Below are 23092 nucleotides of genomic sequence, written 5' to 3' on the forward strand. Positions count from 1 at the left end.
GCAGCTGAGTGCCCCGTGGCTAGCAGCTAGGTGCTGGATTCAGACGGGGTGCAAACACCGACTCCATCTGTCTCGGGGCCTTACTGAGTGTGTTCACTCTCCCCTGAAAGGACAATACGAGCACCTTGATGTTGGGGCTACTGGGAGGAGCTGCCACTTATCTTCATTTACAGATGGGGAAACAGAGGCAGAGGGGAGGGCACTTGGCTCAGATTGTGCAACTCCTGAGCAGTGGGGCTGAGATCTGAACCGCAGCAGTCTGGCAGTCCCCACGTCTGCTGTCCCTGCTCTCCAGCACCCTAAATGCTTACACACGGGCAGTAGGCCCAGTTATGCCAGACAGCACGAGGTGTCTGCTTCAGACCCGGGACAGCTGAGAGCTCCTACACAGACACATGCCTTGCCCCGCAGGATGCTGGGAAAGAATGGCCCAGGAGGAGGCAGGCAGGAGACCAGGAGGGGCCCTGTGGGAGGTAAAGGATGGGCGCCTGCTTGGCCACTGCCAGAGGGAACACTAGTGCCCGCCGCCACTGCCAGGCTGCCTGGTGCTGGCATGGCCTTGGAAAATGCCAGCCAGCTTAGGGCGTCGGGCCAGCCTGACAGCCACTCAGGAGCAGGCTGGGCCCAGTCAGTGTCCCAGCCCCTGCAGTGCCACCACCCCTACTGCCAGCACAGCCAGGCCCCTCTGCTCACCCCCAGACCCACCCAGGCAGGGCCTGCCTGACAGCGAGGACCATGTGTGGGCCGGGAGAGCCCCTGCTGAAGCCCTGACGTGGACTACCCTTTGCTGCCAGGCATCCTGGCCTGAGGGGTACATAACACAGTGTCTGAACAGAGGAGCAGCTGTGGAGGGCTAGGGCTGGGGCCTCAGGGCAGGACGACAGCAGGCATGTTGGAAGTGCGGGTCCCAGGCCCAGGAAATGCATTACCTAAAATGGCGAGAGACTCCCTGCCAGCTGCTTGACACCAGCAGCACCTGTGAGGGCAGGAATTTGGGGAGGACAGTTGGAGCAGTGGCCAGGCGCCTGCCGGGCGGACACCTTCTGCACTCAGCTGTGAGCCGGGGGTCCTGCCGGCCACTCTGCTTGGGCAGCTCTCCAGTCCAAACCCAAATATTAGAGCCTCTAGTACACCTTCTCAGGCATCCCAAGGCAACTCACACCAGCAAAGCTGACCTGTACGAACTCCTCCCTACCCAGCTGCCAGTTTATTAAAATCTTATGCAATTATTCTGGTGTAGTGTCGGGGGGAAAAAAAAAAGCCTTAAGCAAATGTGGTCAGGCACAGGGGCTCATGCCTGTAATTCCAGTACTTTGGGAGGCCGAGGTAGGAGGATTGTTTGAACCCAGGAGTTTGAGATCAGCCTGGGCAACATAATGAGACCTCCCCCATCTCTACAAAAGATAAAAAATTGCCAGGGTCGGGCGGTGCACCCATGCTTCCAACTTGGAAGGCTGAGGTGGAGGATCACTTGAGCTTGCGAGGTTGAGGCTGCAGTGAACTGATCATACTATTGTCTGGGTGACGGAGTGAGACTCTGTCTCAAAAATAATCAAAAAACCAGGCAGGCACAGTGGTTCGCACCTGTAATCCCAGAACTTTTGGAGACCAAGGCAGGTGGATCGTGAGATCAAGAAATTGAGACCATCCTGGCCAACATGGTGAAATCCTGTCTCTACAAAAATTAAAAAGTTAGCTGCGCGTCATGGCACACACCTGTAGTTCCAGCTTCTCAGGAGACTGAGGCAGGAGAATCACTTGAACCTGGGAGACGGAGGTTGCAATGAGCCAAGATCGCACCACAGCACTCTAGCCTGGCAACAGAGCAACAGTGTGTCTCACAAAAAAAAAGGCGGACACGGTGGCTCACGCCTGTAATCCCAGTACTTTGGGAGGCCGAGGCGGGCAGATCATGAGGTCAGGAGATCGAGACTATTCTGGCCAATATGGCAAAACCCTGTCTCTACTAAAAATACAAAAATTAGCTGGATGCGGTGGCTCGTGCCTGTAATCTTAGCTACTCTGGAGGCTGAAGCAGGAGAATCGCTTAAACCTGGGAGGCAGAGATTGCAGTGAGCCCAGAATGCACTACTGCATTCCAGCCTGTCGACAGAGTGAGACTCCGTCTCGAAACAAAACAAAACAAAACAAAAAACTCTTATTCAATTATGAAATATAGCATGCAAAAATAAGCACATGTGAGATGAGAACGTGCGGTGTAGCAATTGTACTTATGAAACAAACCCCTATGCAGCCAGACCTGGGTCAAGAAATAGAACATGGCCAGGCGCGGTGGCTCAAGCCTGTAATCCTAGCACTTTGGGAGGCTGAGGCAGGTGGATCATGAGGTCAAGAGATCGAGACCATCCTGGTCAACATGGTGAAACCCCGTCTCTACTAAAAATACAAAACATTAGCTGGGCATGGTGGCGCGTTCCTGTAATCCCAGCTACTCAGGAGGCTGAGGCGGGAGAATTGCCTGAACCCAGGAGGTGGAGGTTGCGGTGAGCCGAGATGGTGCCATTGCACTCCAGCCTGGGTAACAAGAGCGAAACTCCGTCTCAAAAAAAAAGAAAAAAGAAAAGAAATAGAACATAGCCAGTTCTGCAGAAGCACCCGTCACAGTCCCCTCCCTCCCATTAGGATAGCCACCTTTGCACTTGTGGTGCTCATTCCCTCGCCTTTACTTTTTTTTGTTTGTTTGTTTGTTTTTTTAAAGATGGGGTTTCACCATGATGGCCAGGCTGGTCTTGAACTTCTGACCTCAGGTGATCCACCCACCTCGGCCTCCCAAAGTGCTAGGATTACAGGCGTGAGCCACTGCGCCCGGCTTTTCTTTTCTTTTCTTTTCTTTTTTTTTTTTTGAGACGGAGTTTCGCTCTTGTTACCCAGGCTGGAGTGCAATGACGCCATCTCGGCTCACCGCAACCTCCGCCTCCTGGGTTCAGGCAATTCTCCTGCCTCAGCCTCCTGAGTAGCTGGGATTACAGGCACGCGCCACCATGCCCAGCTAATGTTTTGTATTTTTAGTAGAGACGGGGTTTCGCCATGTTGACCAGGATGGTCTCGATCTTTTGACCTCGTGATCCACCTGCCTCGGCCTCCCAAAGTGCTAGGATTACAGGCTTGAACCATCGCGCCCGGCTACTTTTTTTTTTCTTGAGACGGAATTTCGCTGTTGTCGCTCCTGTCTTGTCCTTTTGTGGCGGCTATGGGATGAGTGCGTCTTCCTGGGAAGAGTCTGGGCGGGGTCGCAGGTGCTGCGGCGGCGATGAGACACACGGGGGCGCGCGCGGCCCGCGCCTGGACGCGTTTGCAGAGGGTGCAGGCCGCGCGGGTGGGGCCGGCTCCGGAACTGGGTGTCTGGGAGGCGGCTGGGAGGATTCCTCCTGAAAGGAGGCCGGCCAAGCACTTTGGTCCGGAACCCTCAGACGGGTGGGCCCGTCCCTCTGTCCCTGTGACACAGGGTGGTTAGAGGAGTCCCGGCCTCTCTCCTCCTGGGGCCTATTTTTGGTCCAGATTGCAGCGTTAAAAACTGCAACAGATTGTACAATGAGGGGGGTCTGTTTTATTATTACTGAGATTCAGCCTCACTCTGTCACCCAGGCTGGAGTGCAGTGGCACCATCTCGGCTCACTACAACCTCCACCTCCTGGGCTCAAGCGATCCTCCCACCTCAGCCTCCTGAGCAGGTGGAAACACAGGTGCACACCACCATGCCCTGCTAAATTTTTTTTTTTTTTTTTTTTTTTTTTTGGTAGAGATGGGGTTTTGCCATGTTGCCCAGGCTGGTCTCAAACTTCTGAACTCAAGTGACCTGCCCGCCTCAGCCTCCCAAAGTGCTGGGGATCACACCTTGCCCAGGCTGTTATAATTAAACAGTGAGTAAGCCACTAACTGCATTTTCTCATTAGTGCTCATACTCCCTGAGGAACTACCATATATATATATATATATATATTTTTTTTTTTTTTTTTTTGAGACGAGTCTTGCTCTGTCGCTCAGGCTGTAGTGCGATGGCACGATCTCAGCTCATGGCATCCTCTGCCACCCAAGTTAAGTGATTCCCCTGCCTCAGCCTCCTGAGTAGCTGGGACTACAGGCACCTGCCAACATGCCCAGCTAATTTTTTTTTTTTTTTTTTTTTTTTTTTTTTTGTATTTTAGTAGAGATAGGGTTTTACCATGTTGGCCAGGATGGTCTTCATTTCTTGGCCTCGTGATCCACCCACCTTGGCCTCCCAAAGTGTTGGGATTACAGGGGTGAGCCACCGCGCCTGGCCTATTTTATATTTTTTATAGGGTCTTTCTCTGTTGCCCAGGCTGGAGTATAGTAGTTCGATCATGGCTCACTGCAGCCTTTAACTCTTGGGATCAAGTGAACCTCCTACTCCAGCCTCCTGAGCAGCTGGGACTTAAGGTGTGTGCCACCGCGTCCCACTGATTTATTTCCTCTTTATCTTTTTCTCTGTTTATTTTCTTTCTTTCCTTCTCTGTCTCCCTTCCCCTCCCTTCTGTTGCCTTCTCTTCCTTCCTTTCTTTTTTCTTTCTTGAGACAGGGCCTTGCTATGTTGCCTAGGCTAGATAACTATTATTATTTATTTATTTATTTTATTTTTTAAATTTTAACCACGAAAAGTCAGGGGAAAGCGTGAACACAGTCCCCCACTACCACAAATTATGCAGTCGAGTTTCCCACATTTGGGGATATCGCAGGGGTCAGCACATCCAGAGTGCAATGGATAAGCCTCGCCCTGGGAAAACCACCTTCGTGATCATGGTATCTCCCCTGGCAGGTAAGTATTATTTATTTACTTTAAATTTATTTATTTTTTTGAGATGGAGTCTTGCTCTGTCGCCCAAGGCTGGAGTGCAATGGTGTGATCTTGGCTCACTGCAATCTCTGCCTCCCAAGTTCAAGCAGTTCTCCTGCCTCAGCCTCTCAAGTAGCTGGGAATACAGGTGCACTCCACCACGTCCAGCTAATTTTAGTATTTTTAGTGGAGATGGGGTTTCACCATATTGGCCACTCTTGACCTTGTGATCCGCCCACCTTAGCCTCCCAAGGTGCTGGGATTACAAGCATTAGCCACTGTACCCGGTCGATAACTATTATTTTTATCCCCATTTTACACATACAGAAACTGGGGCACAGGATGGCAGCCCTAGTTTCCCTCACACCACAGCCCACGCCTTACCTGCTCCCTGTACTTACTTCCATTTACACATATTTATATTACAGCCCTTCCTCACACACAGTGAAATTTACATCTGAAGCATGTGTTTCCATGCTTTTAAAAAAATTATCATTGTGAATCAGACTTTCAAAAATGGGTGCTTGGATGGGGACCTGTCCTGGGGATGGGGCTGGCAGAGGTAGCCCTAGGCAGCTGGGGAGGGGCCAGTGTGTGCCCCAGGCCTCCTGTCGGCCAGTCTGGAGTCATCAGCAAGGATCCTGAGTCACTGGGGCATGGCTGCCAGAGATGCGAATGCCAAGGCAGGGTGCAGCCAGGTGGGCTGCGGCCCCTACTCGGGATCCCAGCCTCCCCGCCCCCACACTGCTGCTGTATGCACGGAACGTTGCAGAGGGTGCAGGCACTGAATGCGTTGGGAGCTTTGCAGTCCATGACCTGTCAGACTTGTGGGGTGCACGGAGGGTTTGGGGGACTGGTTCTGAAGGTCAGGGCTAGGAAGAGCAGGTAGTCAACAAGTAAACTCACAAATATAAAATATCAGACAAGAGATCAGTGCAATAGCAAAAATAAGGCGGGAGGAGAGATGGCCGGCCTTTGGGGGAGGGTTGCCCGGAAGTGTGACTCCTCCCACCCTGTTAAACGGATAAAGAGTCCTTAGATGAGGGAAGGAACAATCCCTAGCCTGGCGTGCCCCGAGAGGGCCCCCTGCTAATGACTTTAGGGGATCATCCTAGCGCCCTCAGCTCCGTTTTTTAAAGGCTCACTGCATTCCCAAGGTCGTTCAGCCAAGGAGGGCGCTAAAGGGATTGAAGCTGAGAGCCAAGTCTAAAACTCAGAGAAGGGAGGAGCTGCCTCGGAAGTGGCTGGGGCCCAAAGGTCGAGGCTGCAGTGAGCTATGATCCTGAGGCCAGTCGCGGTGACTCATGCCTGTAATCCCAGTCGTCTGGGAGGCCAAGGCGGTCGGATCGCATGGGTAACCCCCCATATAGGCACCGAGGAACGAGAACGAAGCAGAACTCTGGCACAGTTAGGGCTTGAGGAACATCTCACTTTATAACGTTACTACTCAGCTATTTCCTTTTATATAATCCTTTATACAATCATATATTAGTTTATAGAATTAGGGCCTCTATATAATCATATAATAGTTGATAGTATGAGTGCCTAAAGAATATTTCCCTGAGGGCTGAGTGTGGTGGCGCACGCCTGTAATCCAAGCACTTTGGAGGCCAAGGTGGGCGGATCACCTGAGGTCGGGAGTTCAAGACCAGCCTGACCAACATGGTGAAACCCCGTCTTTAAAAAAAAAAAAAAAAAAAATGGCCGGGCGCGGTGGCTCACGCCTGTAACCCCAGCACTTTGGGAGGCCGAGGCAGGTGGATCACGAGGTCAGGAGATCGAGACCATCCTGGTCAACATGGTGAAACCCCGTCTCTACTAAAAATACAAAAAATTAGCTGGGCATGGTGGTGCGTGCCTGTAATCCCAGCTACTCAGGAGGCTGAGGCAGGAGAATTGCCTGAACCCAGGAGACAGAGGTTGTGGTGAGCCGAGATGGCGCCATTGCACTCCAGCCTAGGTAACAAGAGCGAAACTCCGTCTCAAAAAAAACAAAAACAAATTTCCCCGCATATATACCTATAATTATATCTTAGCTCATAATCGGAGGAATGCCTAGAGTGGACACAGTACAGAGCATGAATTAAGGGATAAGCAACTTATAATCGGAGGAATGCCTAGAGCAGACATGGTGCAGAGCATGATTTAAGGGAAAACAGTTATACCAGGACAAGAGATCCATGGCCCCGGGGGCAGCGTTCAGTATTGTAAAGATACCCACTCTATGGCAGGCTTAGGGCAAGAGCCACTCCTCCTGATAAAGGAGTTATCGGACCTTGCTCCAGTTCTTGTGGAAGGCTGCCCTCAGACCAGCAATCCACCTTGGTGACTGTGAACTTTATCAGCTTTTGCTACTATGCTGCTCGAAAAAAGCATCTTCCCGTAGAACTCATTGGAAACTGCCAGAAGGTGGCAGTAACCCAGACCCAGTGGGGCCCTCAGCCCTACAGATTGCTTGAGGTCAGAGGTTCGAGACTAGCCTGGCCAACATGGTGAAACACTGTCTCTACAGAAAAATGCAGTAATTAGGCATGGTGGTGCTACTCAGGAGGCTGAGGTGGGAGGATCGCTTGAACCTAGGAGGCAGAGGCTACAGTGAGCCGAGATCGCGCCACTGCACGCCAGCCTGGACGACAAATGAGACCCTGTCTCAAAATAAGTAAAACACATGAGCCGAGCGGTGGTGCGCGCCTGATAATCCCACACACTTGGCAGGCTGAGGTGGGAGGACCGCTGGAACCTGGGGGCTGCACCACTGCATTCCAGCCTTGGTGACTGTGAGACCCTCTCTCCAGAACAAAAAAAAAAGTGGCTGAAAGTTGTTGGCAGGGAAGCTGCGGGCAGGCGAGGTTAGGCCAAGTAGAGCCCCACCTATCTGGACTGCTTCCTGGAAGAAGAGGCTTTTTTTGGCTCCGGAAGCCGCGCGCTAGGGGCTGGTGGGGCGGGGGGAGGGAGGGGGCGTCTAGCCTCCCACGAGACCCTGGTTAAGAACGCGGCCGGCGTGAGGTGGGGACCAGCGAGGCCAGGACACTCGACCCCGCCGGGACCCAGGCGGCCTCAGGGACTTCCTGGTTCTGCCCAGAGTGGCCGCCCTCCGGGGCTAGGCCTGCTACCAGCACAGGGATCACCGTGCCTTTTATGTACGCAAACACTACGCCAGCCCAGCATGGGTGGTGCGTGTCGGCGGTGGGGCCCGGAGGGCAGTGGGCGTCCCGGGGACTCGGTGGGAGGCACCCCAGGGCGGGTGAGGGCACCTCCTCCCCAGCTCCTCACCCGCAGGCCACTGCCGGCTCCCCGGACATGCGCAGATGAACCTTTGCGCCTGCGCAGTGAGCGGCCCGGGGGAGGGGGCACGGCTCCGCGACGCGCACGCACCACGAGGGGCGGATCCCCGGGGCCTGGACGCCCGTGACGGGCTGCGCTGGGGAGGGGGCGGAGATGAGGCGTTCCTGGGCGGGGCCTCGAGGCCGGTTTGGAATTTTTGGCGCGAGCAGCTCCGCGCGCGTTCACGGGCCGTTCGCCCTCAGGGGAGTCCTCCGCCCGGGCGTCCGGAACTGCCGACAGCAAACCCCGGGCCGCTGGGCCACCCGAGAGTTCCCGCGGCCTCCGCCGACCCGGAATCTGGGCCCTCGCGGACCCGCGCCCCGCCCATCCGCCCCAGGTGAGCCCAGAGCCGGCCCTGAGGGATCTCGGCGCCGCTCCCCTCCCTCTCCCGTCCGCCTCGTCCAGTCGGCGTTACCCCTGCCTCTCAGGCCTCCCCGGCGGCCCGCCCCCACGAACCCTTGCCTCCCGTCCTCCCCGACTCCTGGTCCCTTGCCCCGAGCCTCTTCCCAGTGGTGGCCCCGCTCTGCGCGTCCCTCCCGCAGACCCCGCCTGCTGTCCATCAACCCCGCGCCACCGCCCTCCCCGGGACAGCCCCTCCCCTCTGTGACACCCCCTCTTCTAGGACAGCCCCTCTTCCCCTAGAATACCCCCTCTTCCCCTGTGACACCCCCTCTTCTCCTAGGACAGACCTTCTTCCCCTGTGACAGCCCCTCTTCCCCTAGGACAGCCCCTCTTCTCCTAGGACACCCCTTCTTCCCCTGTGACACCCCCTCTTCTCCTAGGACAGACCTTCTTCCCCTGTGACACCCCCTCTTCTCCTAGGACAGACCTTCTTCCCCTGTGACAGCCCCTCTTCCCCTGTGACAGCTCCTCTTCCCCTGTGACAGCCCCTCTTCCCTGAGGACAGTTCCTCTTCCCCTACCACAGCTCCTTTTCCTGTGACAGCCCCTTCCCCTGTGACAGCCCCTCTTCCCCGTGACAGCCCCTCTTCCCCTGTGACAGCCCCTCTTCCGCTATGATAGCTCTTCTTCCCCTGGGACACCCCCTCTTCCCCTGTGACAGCCCCTCTTCCCCTGTGACAGATCTTCCCCTGGGACAGCTCTTCTTTCCCTGTGACACCCCCTTTTCCCCTGGGACAGCCCCTCTTCCCCTGGGACAGCTCTTCTTCCCCAGGGACACCCCCTCTTCTCCTGGGACACCCCCTCTTCCCCTGGGACAGCTCTTCTTCCCCTGGGACAGCTCTTCTTCCCCTGGGACACCCCCTCTTCCCCTGGGACAGCCCCTCTTCCCCTGGGACACCCCCTCTTCCCCTGTGACAGCCCCTCTTCCCTTGTGACAGCCCTTCTTCCCCTGGGACAGCTCTTCTTCCCCTGGGACACCCTCTCTTCCCCTGTGACACCCCCTCTTCCCCTGTGACAGCCCCTCTTCCCCTGTGACACTCCTTCCACTGTGACACTCCTTCCCCTGTGACAGCCCTCTTCCCCTAGGACAGCCCCTCTTCCCCTGAGACACCCCCTCTTCCCCTGTGACACCCCCTCTTCCCCTAGGACAGCTCCTCTTCCCGTGACACCCCCTCTTCCCCTAGGACAGCCCCTTTTCCCCTGTGATGCCCCCTTTTCCCCTGTGACAGCCCCTCTTCCCTGAGGACAGCTCCTCTTCTCCTACCACAGCTCCTTTTCCTGTGACAGCCCCTTCCCCTGTGACAGCCCCTCTTCCCCTATGACAGCCCCTTCCCCTGTGACAGCCCCTCTTCCCTGGTGACAGCCGCTTCCAGTGACAGCCTGTTCCGTGCTCTGTTCGCCAGGGTTTCCCTACACCCACGTAGGTGAACTCAGCTGCTGCCCTGCCTGGGAGGAACTCACAGTCTATTGGAGAGGTGGCCAGCAGATGTGTCGGGCCCAGTGAGAGGGTGAGGCGAGAAGGTCCAATCGCCCAGGTCCCTGGAAGCTGCGGAGGTCACCCCCGCCTGGCCTTAGCTCAGGGACACCCTGGATTCACGTGGGAGCCCCTGCTCCTACCTCCCCCATCCCACCACTGAGGCTCTTGGGCCAGGCCAGTCATGCTAGAACGTAAGTTGTAGGACCCGTGGGAGAATTGGGTTATGATGCACAGGCTGGAGTCCCCGGATGTGCCAGGGTTGGGCCTGGAGGGTGTGCCTGTGACCTGTGACCTCGAAGATCCCAACACTCTGGCTCCCCACTTTGAGATACCCTGGGATGGGACTCTGAGGTAATTAGAGTCAAAGGAAGAGTCTCCACAGGTGGAGAGCAGCCTACCAGCCAGGCCCAGCTAGCCTCCCTCGCCTAAGCACTCCACTCCCTCAAGGACTGGAGGTTGCTTTTTTTAGATTTTTACTTATTCATTATATATTTGTTATTTTGTGACAAAATCTCGCTCTGTCCCCCAGGCAGGAGTGGAGTGGTGCCATTTTGGCTCACTGCAACCTCCACCTCCCAGGTTCAAGCCATTCTCCTGCCTCAGCCTCCCGAGTAGCTGGGATTACAGGCACGAACCACCACACCTGGCTAAGTTTTGTATTTTAAATAGAGATGGGGTTTCACCATGTTGGCCATACTGGTTTCAAACTTTTTTTTTTTTTTTTTTGAGACAGAGTCTTGCTCTGTCGTCCAGGCTGGAATGCAATGGTGTGGTCTTGGTTCACTACAACTTCCACCTCCCAGGTTCAAGTGATTCTCATGCCTCAGCCTGCCAAGTACCTGGGATTACAGATGCCCACCACCATGCCTGGCTAATTTTTGTATTTTTATTAAAGACCGGGTTTCACCCTGTTGGCCAGGCTGGTCTCAAACTCCTGACCTTGTGATCCACCTGCCTTGGCCTCCCAAAGTGCTAGGATTACAGATGTGAGCCACCGAGCCCAGCCTGCTTTTGAGTCTTTGTTAAATCTGACATTTGGAGGCTGGATGTGGTGGCTCACACCTGTAATTCCAGCATTTTGGGAGGCTGAGGTGGGCAGATCGCTCAAGTCCAGGAGTTTGAGACCAGCCTGGGCAACATGGTGAACTCCTGTCTCTATATATTAGGTATGATGGTGCAAGCCTGTAGTCCCGGCTACTCAGGAGGCAAAAGTCAGAGGATCCCTTGAGCTTGGGAGGCGGAGGTTGCAGAGAGCTGAGGTCGTGCCACTGCACTACAGTGTGAACCTGTCTCAAGAAAAAAAATCTAGCCAGGCGCGGTGGCTCATGCCTGTAATCCCAGCACTTTGGGAGGCCGAGGCAGGTGGATCACGAGGTCAAGAGATCGAGACCATCCTGGTCAACATGGTGAAACCCCATCTCTACTAAAAATACAAAAAAAAATTAGCTGGGCATGGTGGCACGTGCCTGTAATCCCAGCTACTGGCGAGGCTGAGGCAGGAGAATTGCCTAAACCCAGGAGGCGGAGGCTGCGGTGAGCTGAGATCGCGCCATTGCACTCCAGCCTGGGTAACAAGAGCGAAACTCCGTCTCAAAAAAAAAAAAAGAAAAAAATCTGACATTTGAGCAGTTTCTGTTGCCTGTTTTGTTTTTTCATGTGTATGGGTCATATTTTCTTGTGTCTTTGTGTATCTTGTAGTTTTTTGGTGAAAACTGGACCTTTTTGGTATTAACTGCATGCTGGTTCTCCACCCTCCTCCAGGGCCTATGATTGCTGTTTATCTGTTTTTTTTTTTTTTTGGTTTTGTTTTGAGACGGAGTTTTGCTCTTGTTACCCAGGCTGGAGTGCAATGGCGCCATCTCGGCTCACTGCAACCGCTGCCTCCTGGGTTCGGGCAGTTCTCCTGCCTCAGCCTCCTGAATAGCTGGGATTACAGGCACGCACCACCATGCCCAGCTAATTTTTTGTATTTTTAGTAGAGACGAGGTTTCACCATGTTGACCAGGATGGTCTCGATCTCTTGACCTCGTGATCCACCCGCCTCAGCCTCCCAAAGTGCTGGGATTACAGGCTTGAGCCACCACGCCCAGCCTTGTTTATCTGTTGGTGGCTGGCTGGACTACTGTAGTGCAGTCTGTTTCCCCTGCACATGAAGCCTCTCATGTCACTCCCCTGAGAGTGCAACCTTGGGCATGTGGATAGCCACCCTGGGGCAAGTGTGGTTTTAGGAGGGCTCGCTCTAGTTTTGCCCCCATCACACCCAACTATTAGGCTCCACCAGTGACCAGCTTATTGCTCCATTGTTTTTTATAATAAGTTGGGGCATGAGCCTCGTCAATATGGTGAAACCCCATCTCTAATAAAAATATAAAAATTAGCCAGGTGTGTTAGCACACGCTTATAATCCCAACTACTTGGGAGGCTGAGGAAAGAGAATTGCTTGAACCCAGGAGGCAGAGGCTGCAGTGAACTGAGATCATACCAGTGCACTCCAGGGAGACAGAGTGAGACCTTGTCTCAAAAACAAACAATACCTTGGGCCATAAATTGTTCAAGGCTGATCCAATTAATTTTTTTTTTTGTTTTTTTTGAGACAGAGTCTCACTCTGTTGCCCAGGCTGGAGTGTAGTGGCCCAATCTCAGCTCACTGCAACCTCTGCCTCCGAGGTTGGAGCAATTCTCCTGCCTCAGCCCCCTGAGTAGCTGGGATTACAGGCACACACCACCATGCCTGGCTTATTTTTTTATTTTTAGCAGAGGTGGGATTTCACCAGGTTGGTCAGGCTGGTCTTGAACTCCTGACCTCAGGTGATCCACTCACCTCAGCCTCCCAAAGTATGGGGTTGCAGGCATTAGCCACTGTGCCAGGCCAAATCCAATTAGTTTTGAGCTCCTTTGACAGAGTAGCTTTTGAAGTCAGTGTTAGAGGTTTGCTTTGACTGCAGGCAGGCTCTTCCTAGCTAGCTCTTTCCCCACTTCTCTGTAGTAGTCTAGTACTTGAAGCCTCTCATGTCAGTCCCCTGAGGGTGCAGCCTTGGTCGCTGACCTGTGGTTTAGCTGGTTGTCCTAATGCAGGTACCAGTCTCTTAACGGCTCATGACCAAAACCTCCACTGATTTTGACAGCCCCTTTAAACTTGAACTCCCCAGCACTGTTTCAAATCAAGCCGATTTTCAGGGGGGATGGTGGGTGGGGAGAGCTCTGTTTATGACCTGTGTCTACTCCTAGGCTAAATCTCTGAGTCATGTTGTAGAACTGGGGGCAGTATAGTGGTGCACCTGAGTGCTGCTGCTGCTGCTGCTTTAGGAGCAGGTTGCTGGGTCTGGTAGGAGCCTCTGGCCTTCCCTGTTTCCCTTTTCCAGTGTGGAACTTCCTTCCTACAAATGAGCTGGGACTCCTTGTTCCCAGCCTGCTTGGCCTGAGGTACAGCCTCTACTCTGTTCATGGGAGCATGTAGAAGAAGGGAGCCCCCAGCCTGTCTGTCACACTCAGCTGGAATTTAGCTTCTGCCACGTGGAGCTAGGAGGGTTGAGAAGTGCTGAGAACCTGGCTCTCTTGGCTCTTGACTGGAAGCTGGGGGAGAGGGAGCTCTTGTTGGCCACACCTGCCCCCAGTCTAGGCTAGGGGAGCAGGGTGTTGGGGGTGGGAGAGCAGGAGTGTTATGGCTCAGGTGCCAACAGGCTTGCTGTTATTCCGAAGCTTTGGCAGGTTTTCTGGTGTAAACCTTTGTTTGCTGTGTGCCCTGGGCACCATGCCCAGAGGCTTTCAGTGCTTGTGTTTGAATAGTTGTCACCAGTTGTGCCTGTTTCACTGGGGGAGGGGGCCGTGGGCTTTGCCCACTGCCATTCTGGAACTGGACATCACTAAATGTGTTTATAGTGGCCCCTGCAGTCTCGGAAGAGGTTTTGTAGTTTAGGGTCAGTGAGCTGGCGGTGATGAGGACAGCGGGCAGGCGGAGCCTCTCTGACTTCAGAGCCACCTTGGTCTTTTTTTTTTTTTTTTTTTTTTGAGACGGAGTTTCGCTCTTGTTACCCAGGCTGGAGTGCAATGGCGCGATCTCGGCTCACCGCAACCTCTGCCTCCTGGGTTCAGGCAATTCTCCTGCCTCAGCCTCCTGAGTAGCTGGGATTACAGGCACGCGCCACCATGCCCAGCTAGTGTTTTGTATTTTTAGTAGAGACGGGGTTTCACCATGTTGACCAGGATGGTCTCGATCTCTTGACCTCGTGATCCACCCGCCTCGGCCTCCCAAAGTGCTGGGATTACAGGCTTGAGCCACCGCGCCCGGCCGCCACCTTGGTCTTAACCTCTCACGTGACTGCAAGACCCTCAAGAACACGGGCCCTTTGGGTTTCTTTTTTTCTTTTTTGAGACGGAGTTTCGCTCTTGTTACCCAGGTTGGAGTGCAATGGCGCGATCTCGGCTCACCGCAACCTCTGCCTCCTGGGTTCAGGCAATTCTCCTGCCTCAGCCTCCTGAGTAGCTGGGATTACAGGCACGTGCCACCATGCCCAGCTAATTTTTTGTATTTTTAGTAGAGACGGGGTTTTCACCATGTTGACCAGGATGGTCTCGATCTCTTGACCTCGTGATCCACCCGCCTCGGCCTCCCAAAGTGCTGGGATTACAGGCTTGAGCCACCGCGCCTGGCGGGTTTCTTCTTATGTTTCTATCATCTCTAAAATATAACAGCCTAGTGGGCAGGTGAGTATGAGTCTGTCCTCTGCCTTTTCCTGGTAGGTGCTTGTTGCTCCCATGGCTGTTTAAAGCAGAATACAGGGGTGGTGTAGATGTCGCTCTCTTCTCTGGCCTCTTTGGGGCCACAGGGTCATGTGGTGTCAGAGTTCACACACTGCCCTGTCCTCAGCCTCTGTCTCTGCCCCCAGGGCCTCCTGCGCTGGCCATGCCTGTGCCCACGGAGGGCACCCCACTGCCCCTGAGTGGCACTCCTGTCCCAGTCCCAGCTTACTTCCGCCATGCAGAACCTGGCTTCTCCCTCAAGAGGCCCGGGGGGCTCAGCCGGAGCCTCCCACCTCCGCCCCCTGCTAAGGGCAGCATCCCCATCAGCCGCCTCTTCCCTCCTCGGACCCCACGCTGGCACCAGCTGCGTCCCCGGCGGGTGTCATTCCGGGGCGAAGCCTCAGAGACCCTGCAGAGCCCTGGATATGACCCAAGCCGGCCAGAGTCCTTCTTCCAGCAGAACTTCCAGAGGCTCAGCCGCCTGGGCCATGGCTCCTATGGAGAGGTCTTCAAGGTGAGTGAGGGGACAGCTTCCAGGTCCATCTGGGGGACCTCCTTTGTGTCCCTGCCACTTCCCTGGTGAGACAGGGTCCTGGTCAGCCTGTTCCCCACAGCCTCCCTCCCCCGACCCCGCCCTGGGCTCACAGGCCTCCTCTACATTTGACTTGGCTGCTCCCATCACCCCCAGCGCAGGCCCCTCCATGGGCTGCTCTGTGCACACTGACCCCTGGTCCAGAGTCTGGCACACCCTTTGGCAGCCCCTGTGCCATCTCCTCTGGCCCTGGCACCAGCTGTGCAGGGTCCTTGGCAAGTCTGCCCGGCCCCTGGAGCCAGCCCTGAGTGCAGCCTATACCCTGCCCTCCCCAGGCTGGCAGGCTCTGAGCTGCCCTGTGCCTGCCACCTTGTTTTTCTTAAACACAGTTTCCAGTCATTTATGTATTTTTTTAAAGAGTAGTTTTCTCTTGTATGAGTCCTATGTGAAGACAATTTTGTTAAAAAGTATAAACAGCATTGCCCCCAGGTCAGCTTTCCCACAGGGGAACCCACTTTTCATACAACAGCCTGTGCTGCCTGTGTTGCTCTGCAGCTGCATTTTCCACCTCACAACACATCCGAGAGGTCCCCTGGGGTCGGCTCCGGTCGGCCCAGCTCCTCCATCGCTGGGTCTTCACGGACCCAGCCCCAGGGATGGAGGTTTGTCCGGTTTTGCTGTTGCCCTGAGCAGGGGCCTGAGACTTGCTGGCTACATCACTGTCCTGTGTGTGAGCCCTTAATGGAGTCTGCCAGGCTGTCCCCCAGCATGGTTGCGCCACTTGTGGCTCTCCCCCACCCTGCCTGTGGGTACCACCTCCTTTCCAGGTGCGCTCCAAGGAGGACGGCCAGCTCTATGCAGTAAAGCGTTCCATGTCACCATTCCGGGGTCCCAAGGACCGGGCCCGCAAGCTGGCCGAGGTGGGCGGCCATGAGAAGGTGGGGCAGCACCCGCGCTGCGTACGGCTGGAGCAGGCCTGGGAGGAGGGAGGCATCCTGTACCTGCAGACGGAGCTGTGTGGACCCAGCCTGCAGCAGCACTGTGAGGCCTGGGGCGCCAGCCTGCCCGAGACCCAGGTCTGGGGCTACCTGCGGGACACGCTGCTTGCCCTGGCCCACCTGCATGGCCAGGGCCTGGTGCACCTTGATGTGAAGCCTGCTAACATCTTCCTGGGTCCTCGGGGCCGCTGCAAGCTGGGTGACTTTGGACTGCTGGTGGAGCTGGGTACAGCAGGAGCTGGCGAGGTTCAGGAGGGAGATCCCCGATACATGGCCCCTGAGCTACTTCAGGGCTCCTATGGAACAGCAGCGGACGTGTTCAGGTGAGGACCAGGGGATGCCAGGTGTGTGGCAGGCTGTGGGAAGCCCTTCCTGGGGCAGCTCTATTCCCCAGAATGGAAGCTCCATCCTAGCCCAGGACATAGCCTCAGAGCTATGAGGCTGAGACATCGTCCCTGCCCTGCAGTGGAAAGGCTCTGTCTGGTCAGGCTGCCTGTGAGCCTCGAACCCTCCAGAGCCACTTTTCGTAACTTGCCTCCTCCTCACATCTCCACAGGAGAAACAATTGTCACTCCACTCAGCCAGGTGAAGGGTCTTGCTGGAGCCCATTGCTAGCAGGTGGCACAGCTGGAACTGGCTCCAGGTGCTGGGTTCCAGGGTCCACACTGGTAACCACTGCCCTGATCATCAGGATAGTAATACCTGTCACCAGTAACCATGGCACCTGTCCAGCAGGGCGCTGGGAGGACCCACCACTGTGGCATGTGGGCTCCCTGGGCACGGGGCCTATATTCCATGATGTCCCCATCCTGCCTGGGGTTCATAATCAGCCCTGGTGGGGCCTCCCTTCCCTCTGCTTCTGCCCCTCCCTGACTGATCAAGGAAGACAGCAACCCTCTCCCACCCACCTCCAAGAGGCAGCCTGGGGACTGAGTCTGTGTTCCAAGGCCAACCCTGCCTTCTTCTGTCCCCATCCTGTCCCTGCCAGTCTGGGCCTCACCATCTTGGAAGTAGCATGCAACATGGAGCTGCCCCACGGTGGAGAGGGCTGGCAGCAGCTGCGCCAGGGCTACCTGCCCCCCGAGTTCACTGCTGGTGAGTGGGTGAGGGTGGGAGGGGGTGCTGCCATGGGCTCCTGGGGAGACAGCAGCTGGGCGTGGAGACACTGCTGGGCTCAGGGTGCAGTTGCCATTCTGGGACCCCTGATGTGGCCCTTCTTCATGGGCAGGTCTGTCTTCCGAGCTGCGTTCTGTCCTTGTCATGATGCTGGAGCCGGACCCCAAGCTGCGGGCCACGGCCGAGGCCCTGCTGGCACTGCCTGTGTTGAGGCAGCCGAGGGCCTGGGGTGCGTTGTGGTATATGGCAGCGGAGGCCCTGAGCCGAGGGTGGGCCCTGTGGCAGGTAAGCTCCTGACAGTGGCGGCTGCCTGCCCAGCTCCCCAGCCCTGGGGCCTGCCCACATTCTGAGCTCCTCTCCCCACAGGCCCTGCTTGCCCTACTGTGTTGGCTCTGGCATGGGCTGGCTCACCCTACTAGCTGGCTGCAGCCCCCGGGCCCGCCAGCCACCCCACCTGGCTCACCACCCTGTAGCCTGCTCCTGGACAGCAGCCTCTCCAGCAACTGGGACGACGACAGCTTAGGGTGGGTGCGAGTGCAGGGTATGGGGGGCTGGGGGAAGCTGGGGGGACATCACTGGGTCTCCATGGAAATTCACAGTGAATGGGGACCATTCCCACAAACCTGGCCCCCATCACACCGTGGGGAAGAGAACCAAGGCTGGTAGGGTGCAGCCCGGCCAGACTGAATGCAGCTTGGTGTGTACTGGCCACTCAGGGCATGGCTTTACACTTGAGGTACCACCACACCAGGGATTGACCAGCTGCACAGCCCTGACCCCAATGGAGACTGCCAGTGCCCAGGGACAAGAAATTGTCCCTTCTCTGGGAAGAAAAAGCCTCGAGTCTGGAGAGCCCTGCCCCGGGAGGAAGTCCTTGGTCCCTGGGGGCTGCTGGCCAACTGAGAGGCTGTAATTAGGAAGCTGCTGCAAAGGAAAACCACATGCTCAGGGCAGACAGCTCTTGAGGACTCTGCTGTTAGGCCCTTCCTCACAAAAACATCACCTCATCCCTCGGGGGCACTTTATAGTAGACAAGTTCCAGAAAGGCTTACATTTACTAAATGTTTACTTCAAATCTGCCTCCGTCAAGTCCGTAGCTTCTGAAAAGGACAGAGGAGCCTTTGAGTGCAGCCAGACGGAAGGTCTTTGAAGGCTCTCCAAGTGCTGCTTTCAGAGTGCACCAAGTTTTTATTGTATCTGACCATGGCTCCCTGCCTGTTGGTCAGGTGGGAGCCTAGAGCCTGCCTAGGGACAGAGCTGGTCTCATCCTGCACTCCCCAGCCCTGGACATCTTGCTTGTCTCACCTGCCCTCCTGCAGGCCCACACTCTCCCCTGAGGCTGTCCTGGCCCGGGCTTCGGGGAGCACCTCCACCCCCCGGAGCAGGTGCATGCCCAGGTAAGCAGGCCCAGGGGCTGGGGTGGGCAGGGCAGAGCTGGCTTTTGGATCCTGAATGTCACTCCTCTCCCCTCCTCCCAGGGATGCCCTGGACCTAAGTGACATCGACTCAGAGCCTCCTCGGGGCTCCTTCCCCTCCTTTGAGCCTCGGAATCTCCTCAGCCTGTTTGAGGACACCCTAGACCCAACCTGAGCCCCAGGCTCTGCCTCTGTACTTGTAATGTTTTACCCAGGGTCCCTCCCATCTCTCTTGAAAGCTGGGGCCCCTCGGGAACTCCCATGGTCTTTTCTGCCTGGCCATGTCTAATAAAAGGTATTTGAACCTTGGGAGCACCCAAGCTTGCTCGTGTGGCAACATGGCCCTTCCTGTCCCTTTATTGATGTCATCCAGCATCTTAGGCCCCTGAGGCTGAACCCTGCTGCAGAACCCAGTTTTCCTGGCCATGGGCCAGCAGCTAGAGCCCAATGCTGTGTGGCAGGGAGGTTCCCTGAGCAGGCACATCCCCAGTGGGCAGCTGGAGCCGTTGGAGCTTGCTTGGTACTCAAAGTGGAGGGCAGGCACGGCCTAGGGGTCCCAGGATCCGAGGCCACTGAATTCCATGTGCCAGTTGCCTGAAAGAAGCAGCTGTAGCTCTTGTGCCTGTGGCCAGCTGGTATAAGAAGGGTCCATGCTCCCTTGGTCCTTTTGCCCAGAATGCCTTCCTCCATGTCTCGGCAGAGGAAGCCAGGGCGGGCAAGCTTGTGGCTGCTGGAAGAGCTTGTATGCAGGGCAGAAAGATGGAGGTCAAGAAGCCTGGGCCCAAAGGGCTGGCCAGAGGCCTGGTGGTAGTAGCAGGACAGGGTGAGGGCTCTGCGTTGGCAGCCTGGAAAGCTGGCAGGATTTTAACTCTCAGAGCAGGACATGACCCCAGAGTCCCTCTGGTCCAAACACACAGGTCACAAGAGGGTGAACAGGTCCCAAGAGGGAAAGGTTTCCTTCCAGCTGACGCAGTAAAACAGGAGCTTGGAGGGAGAAGGCAGGGAAGTAAGTCGGAGCGCCACTGCGTGGCTGGAAGAGGTCAGTCCACAGGGAAGAATGGGTGAGCAGGGCTCCTCGGTAGACGTCTCCTGAGCTGGAAGCATCCAGGGAGCCAGCCCCTTGCAGCCCAGGAGGGAGGAACACCTGGTGGTGCTAACTCTAGGAGGCTGCTGTGGGTAGGCTGTCTTGGCAGCTCAGTCCTGGGGACAGGCGTGGTGGGCAGCCCAGAGCAAGTCGGGCACGACGCCAGCGTGCAACTGTAGGATGGAGCCCACGCTCAGCAGGTGCATGATCTGGTGAGAGTTGCCCCAGTAGTCGAAGCGGCCGGGTCCCCAGCGTTCGGGCAGGCGGGCCACGTTTACCAGCCCCCCAAGCAGCGCCAGTGCGTCCATGCGTAGGTAGCAGGGCAGGGAGCCCGGAGCCCCTGAGCCCAGCCCAACTCCCCGGGCTCCAAACACCAACAGGCGGGCAGCAGCCTGCCACCCAAATGCCCGGAGCCGAGCACTGGTGGAGGGGGCGGTGAGGGCACGCCAACCAGCCACACCCGACAGCAAGGTGTAGCCCACCAGGGCAGCTGGGCGCAGCCAGGGCCTGCAGGCCAGGGTGCAGTGGATGATGGGCAGGGCCCCTGCACAGCGGAGAGAGCAGAAGAGGGCACGTCAGTCTGAGGGTCCACCCGCCCTTCCCTACCCAGGGCTTGTATGAGTGTCCCATGCCTCCCCGCACCAGTGGCCCCAGATCCCATCCCTTGGGGCCCTGACTCACCAAGTGTGTTGACAAGGCAGACCCCACACATGTCCAGAGCGAGGAGCCGGGCATACACAGCGCTGCCCCCTTGATGGCACATAAAGAGGTGATAGAGCACGGAGCCTGCAGGAGGTGCCAGGCAGGCCACGCAGTGTGTGCCCCCCAGCCAGCCATCCTTGCCCAGCTGACCCCAGGGCATGGTCATCGGCACCAGCACCAGGAAACCCAGCAGAGCCAGCCCTAGGGAGGGAGACAGTCATCCACCAGACAGCTTCAGTCACGTCCTCAAGGGGACCCCAGTCCAGACACAACACAGGACAGAGCAAGGCAGGTCCAGGTAATGGTGTCATCCAGCTGGCAGCCTGGCTTTGCCAGAGGCAGGCCCTGGGCAAAAGGCTTTTGGCATTGGTTACTTATGGCTCAGGATGGTCTGGGAAGTGGAGACCATGATCCCCACTTTGCAGGTGAGGAAACAGACTTGGAGGGGCTGAATGACCAGCCCCAGGTGAGCCCAGTGGGTAAGCAATGGCAGAGGACAGGCCTGGGCCATCCCACTCTCACACTGCTTTCCCCCAGCAAGCAGGAGGCCACAGGCCCCTGGCCTAGGTCAGCAGAAGCCTAAAGTGGCGAGACTTCAAGCTGAGTTGTGAACAGGACACATGGGCAGTGATGCCAGCCCATGGGCCACTGGGCTTCCTCTTTCCAACCCAAGTCCTCCACTCTCCATAAGTGTCCATGCAAATGGAGGCGTTGGGCCTTTTTATCTTCCATAAAGGGGTAAGGCCTGGCAGGGGAAGGCAAGTCTAGAATGAAGGGAAGGGGACTCCGAGGGGCTTGTGTCATCTCCCCAGGCTCCTCCCAAGGGAGTTTCATTCCTCCCTGCCTAAGCCTTTCTGGGAGGTCCCCACCCCTTCCCACCAGCCTCTAGCATTGGCCTCCCAGGGGCCAAACGAGGCTCCGCAGACTGCCCACTCTCGTGGGATCTGGCCTGGCAGAAACTCGGAGAAGGCACCCAGGCTGGGCCCGGCCGCTCAGGGCCCCTCACCCAGCTGGGGCAGCTCAAGGACGGGCACGGCTGTGTCAGCAGAGCTCCGCGGGGTGCCGAGGAGGGGCCGGGCGCCTGTTGGGGGAGGAAGGAGCCGCCACCAGGTGGAGCCCCAAGACCGAGCTGCCTGGGGCGGGGGCGTCAGGACAGCTGAGTTGGGAGGGGCGCGGCGGCTCCTCCCGGGCTCTCCTCATGGCAGTTAACACCATCTCCCGCCTGGGTGACGGCGAGAGAGGGTGCCCAGGGCGCTGGGATTACAGAGGCCAGACACCAAGCTCCCTATCCCTGGGACTCAGAGGGATTAAGCAGGCTCAGCCCCCCACTCTGCTTCCCTCTCCTGACCCGGCCCCCACCCGCCGGGAAAGCGGAAGCTGGCAGCGCGGCCCGCCCGGGACAATAGCAGCTTTGTCACCAAGGCTTCTGGCCGTGCCAGCCCAGGTCATGGGCGCTGGGACGCTCCTCGGCCTCAGCCCCCGGCCCAGCACGCGTAGGGCGGCCGGAGGTGTGGGAAGTGCGTTATGGGCGCAGCTCACCGTGCGTGTAGATGTTGCCCAGTTCGTTGTGCAGGTAGAAGAGGCTGCGCAGGCAGCCCGAGCCGCTGCTGGCGGGCCGGTATCCGGTCAGTACGAACTTATTGAACTGCAGGTGCGGCGGCGAGCTGGCCCAGTCCAGCAGGCGCGGCCCGGCCAGGAATGCCATGGTCCGCACCGCGCAGGCGGCCCGCGTTCCTCCTGTCCTGGAGCCTCCTCCTCAGTGGGGTCGCAGCACGGGTAGGCCCATCACGGCCCGGCGCCCCTTGCCGCCCTGCGCTAGATTGGCGCACGCGCTGGCTCGGGGGTCCCAGCCCGCGCCCCTCCTGCGCTGCGCACGCGCGAGTCCAACGCCCCCGCGCCAGGGCGGAGGCTGGGGACGCGCCGGACGCCTGGGCGCACTGCGGTCGGCTCCGCCAAGACGAGTGCGCTGCAGGGACAGCTCGCGGCGGCGGCGGCGGCAGCCGGTTGTCTCTCCGCAGCCGGGAGGACGGGTGCGGCCGGACACGGGAGGGGACGCCAGGCTCCGCCCCAGCTCCTAGTCCCTGCCGGCTGGCCGGCGTTTCGCGCGCTGGGCTCCTGACGTCGGCGCAGCAAGAGCCAATGGGCGCGGCCTGCGGGGAGGCTCCGCCCCGAGGCCGCCCAGGACTCGCCTGCTGGCACCGTGTGCGCGATCCCAGCCTTACTTGCATCGGGTGGCTAGGGGGCTTGCGACCCGACCTTCTGGGTCCTGCGGACTCCGCTACAGTGACCTGGGCACCTCGCGTCCCTCAGCACTGTGCACCTGGGCTTTCCGCGTGACCCCCCAGGTCTCCGCACCTTTGGGCATCCCCCCTCGAGGGCACGGTCCCGACACCCAGCCCCACCCTGCAGACCGGGCTCTGTCCAAGGTGCTGTCGGACGGGTCCTCCCTAGATCCCGTGAGCCCCCAGTCCATAGTGATCTTTCCGCCGG

The 23092-nt window shown here is 57.4% G+C and overlaps 2 protein-coding genes and 1 non-coding gene across 3 annotated transcripts; 1 reads left to right on the forward strand and 2 right to left on the reverse strand.

The window, feature by feature from the left end:
• Positions 1 to 4639: 4639 nt before the first annotated feature.
• LOC120367486 (U1 spliceosomal RNA) lies at positions 4640 to 4803 on the reverse strand. Its single transcript, XR_005581864.1, has one exon. It is a non-coding gene; the product is annotated as a U1 spliceosomal RNA (small nuclear RNA).
• A 3469-nt stretch (positions 4804 to 8272) lies between these two features.
• On the forward strand, positions 8273 to 19136 carry PKMYT1 (protein kinase, membrane associated tyrosine/threonine 1). Its single transcript, XM_003928438.3, has 9 exons — positions 8273 to 8474; positions 9942 to 10206; positions 14902 to 15269; positions 16115 to 16608; positions 17274 to 17380; positions 17514 to 17686; positions 17768 to 17925; positions 18721 to 18798; positions 18880 to 19136. The coding sequence occupies exons 2-9, from the start codon at positions 10197 to 10199 to the stop codon at positions 18989 to 18991; spliced, it is 1500 nt and encodes a 499-aa protein (XP_003928487.1). The 5' UTR covers positions 8273 to 8474; positions 9942 to 10196; the 3' UTR covers positions 18992 to 19136.
• Positions 15687 to 22700, reverse strand: PAQR4 (progestin and adipoQ receptor family member 4). Its single transcript, XM_003928441.4, has 3 exons — positions 22142 to 22700; positions 20582 to 20803; positions 15687 to 20444 (listed from the first exon to the last, which is right to left on the reverse strand). The coding sequence occupies exons 1-3, from the start codon at positions 22305 to 22307 to the stop codon at positions 20011 to 20013; spliced, it is 822 nt and encodes a 273-aa protein (XP_003928490.2). The 5' UTR covers positions 22308 to 22700; the 3' UTR covers positions 15687 to 20010.
• Positions 22701 to 23092: the final 392 nt, after the last annotated feature.

Source organism: Saimiri boliviensis, chromosome 12 (genome assembly GCF_048565385.1).
Source record: "Saimiri boliviensis isolate mSaiBol1 chromosome 12, mSaiBol1.pri, whole genome shotgun sequence".
In the NCBI taxonomy this organism is placed as follows: domain Eukaryota; kingdom Metazoa; phylum Chordata; class Mammalia; order Primates; family Cebidae; genus Saimiri; species Saimiri boliviensis.

What these genes read in the sequence shown, in the direction of transcription:
- PAQR4 (XM_003928441.4), bottom strand. Translation starts at nt 22,307, where the DNA reads ATGGCATTCCTGGCCGGGCCGCGCCTGCTGGACTGGGCCAGCTCGCCG. An exon ending in GGGCAACATCTACACGCACG is followed by an intron (nt 20,804 to 22,141) that starts GTGAGCTGCGCC and finishes CTCCCTCCCTAG; the next exon opens with GGCTGGCTCTGCTGGGTTTC. An exon ending in CTGCCTTGTCAACACACTTG is followed by an intron (nt 20,445 to 20,581) that starts GTGAGTCAGGGC and finishes TCCGCTGTGCAG; the next exon opens with GGGCCCTGCCCATCATCCAC.
- PKMYT1 (XM_003928438.3), top strand. An exon ending in GCCCCCCGAGTTCACTGCTG is followed by an intron (nt 17,381 to 17,513) that starts GTGAGTGGGTGA and finishes CTTCATGGGCAG; the next exon opens with GTCTGTCTTCCGAGCTGCGT. An exon ending in CGGAGCAGGTGCATGCCCAG is followed by an intron (nt 18,799 to 18,879) that starts GTAAGCAGGCCC and finishes CCCTCCTCCCAG; the next exon opens with GGATGCCCTGGACCTAAGTG.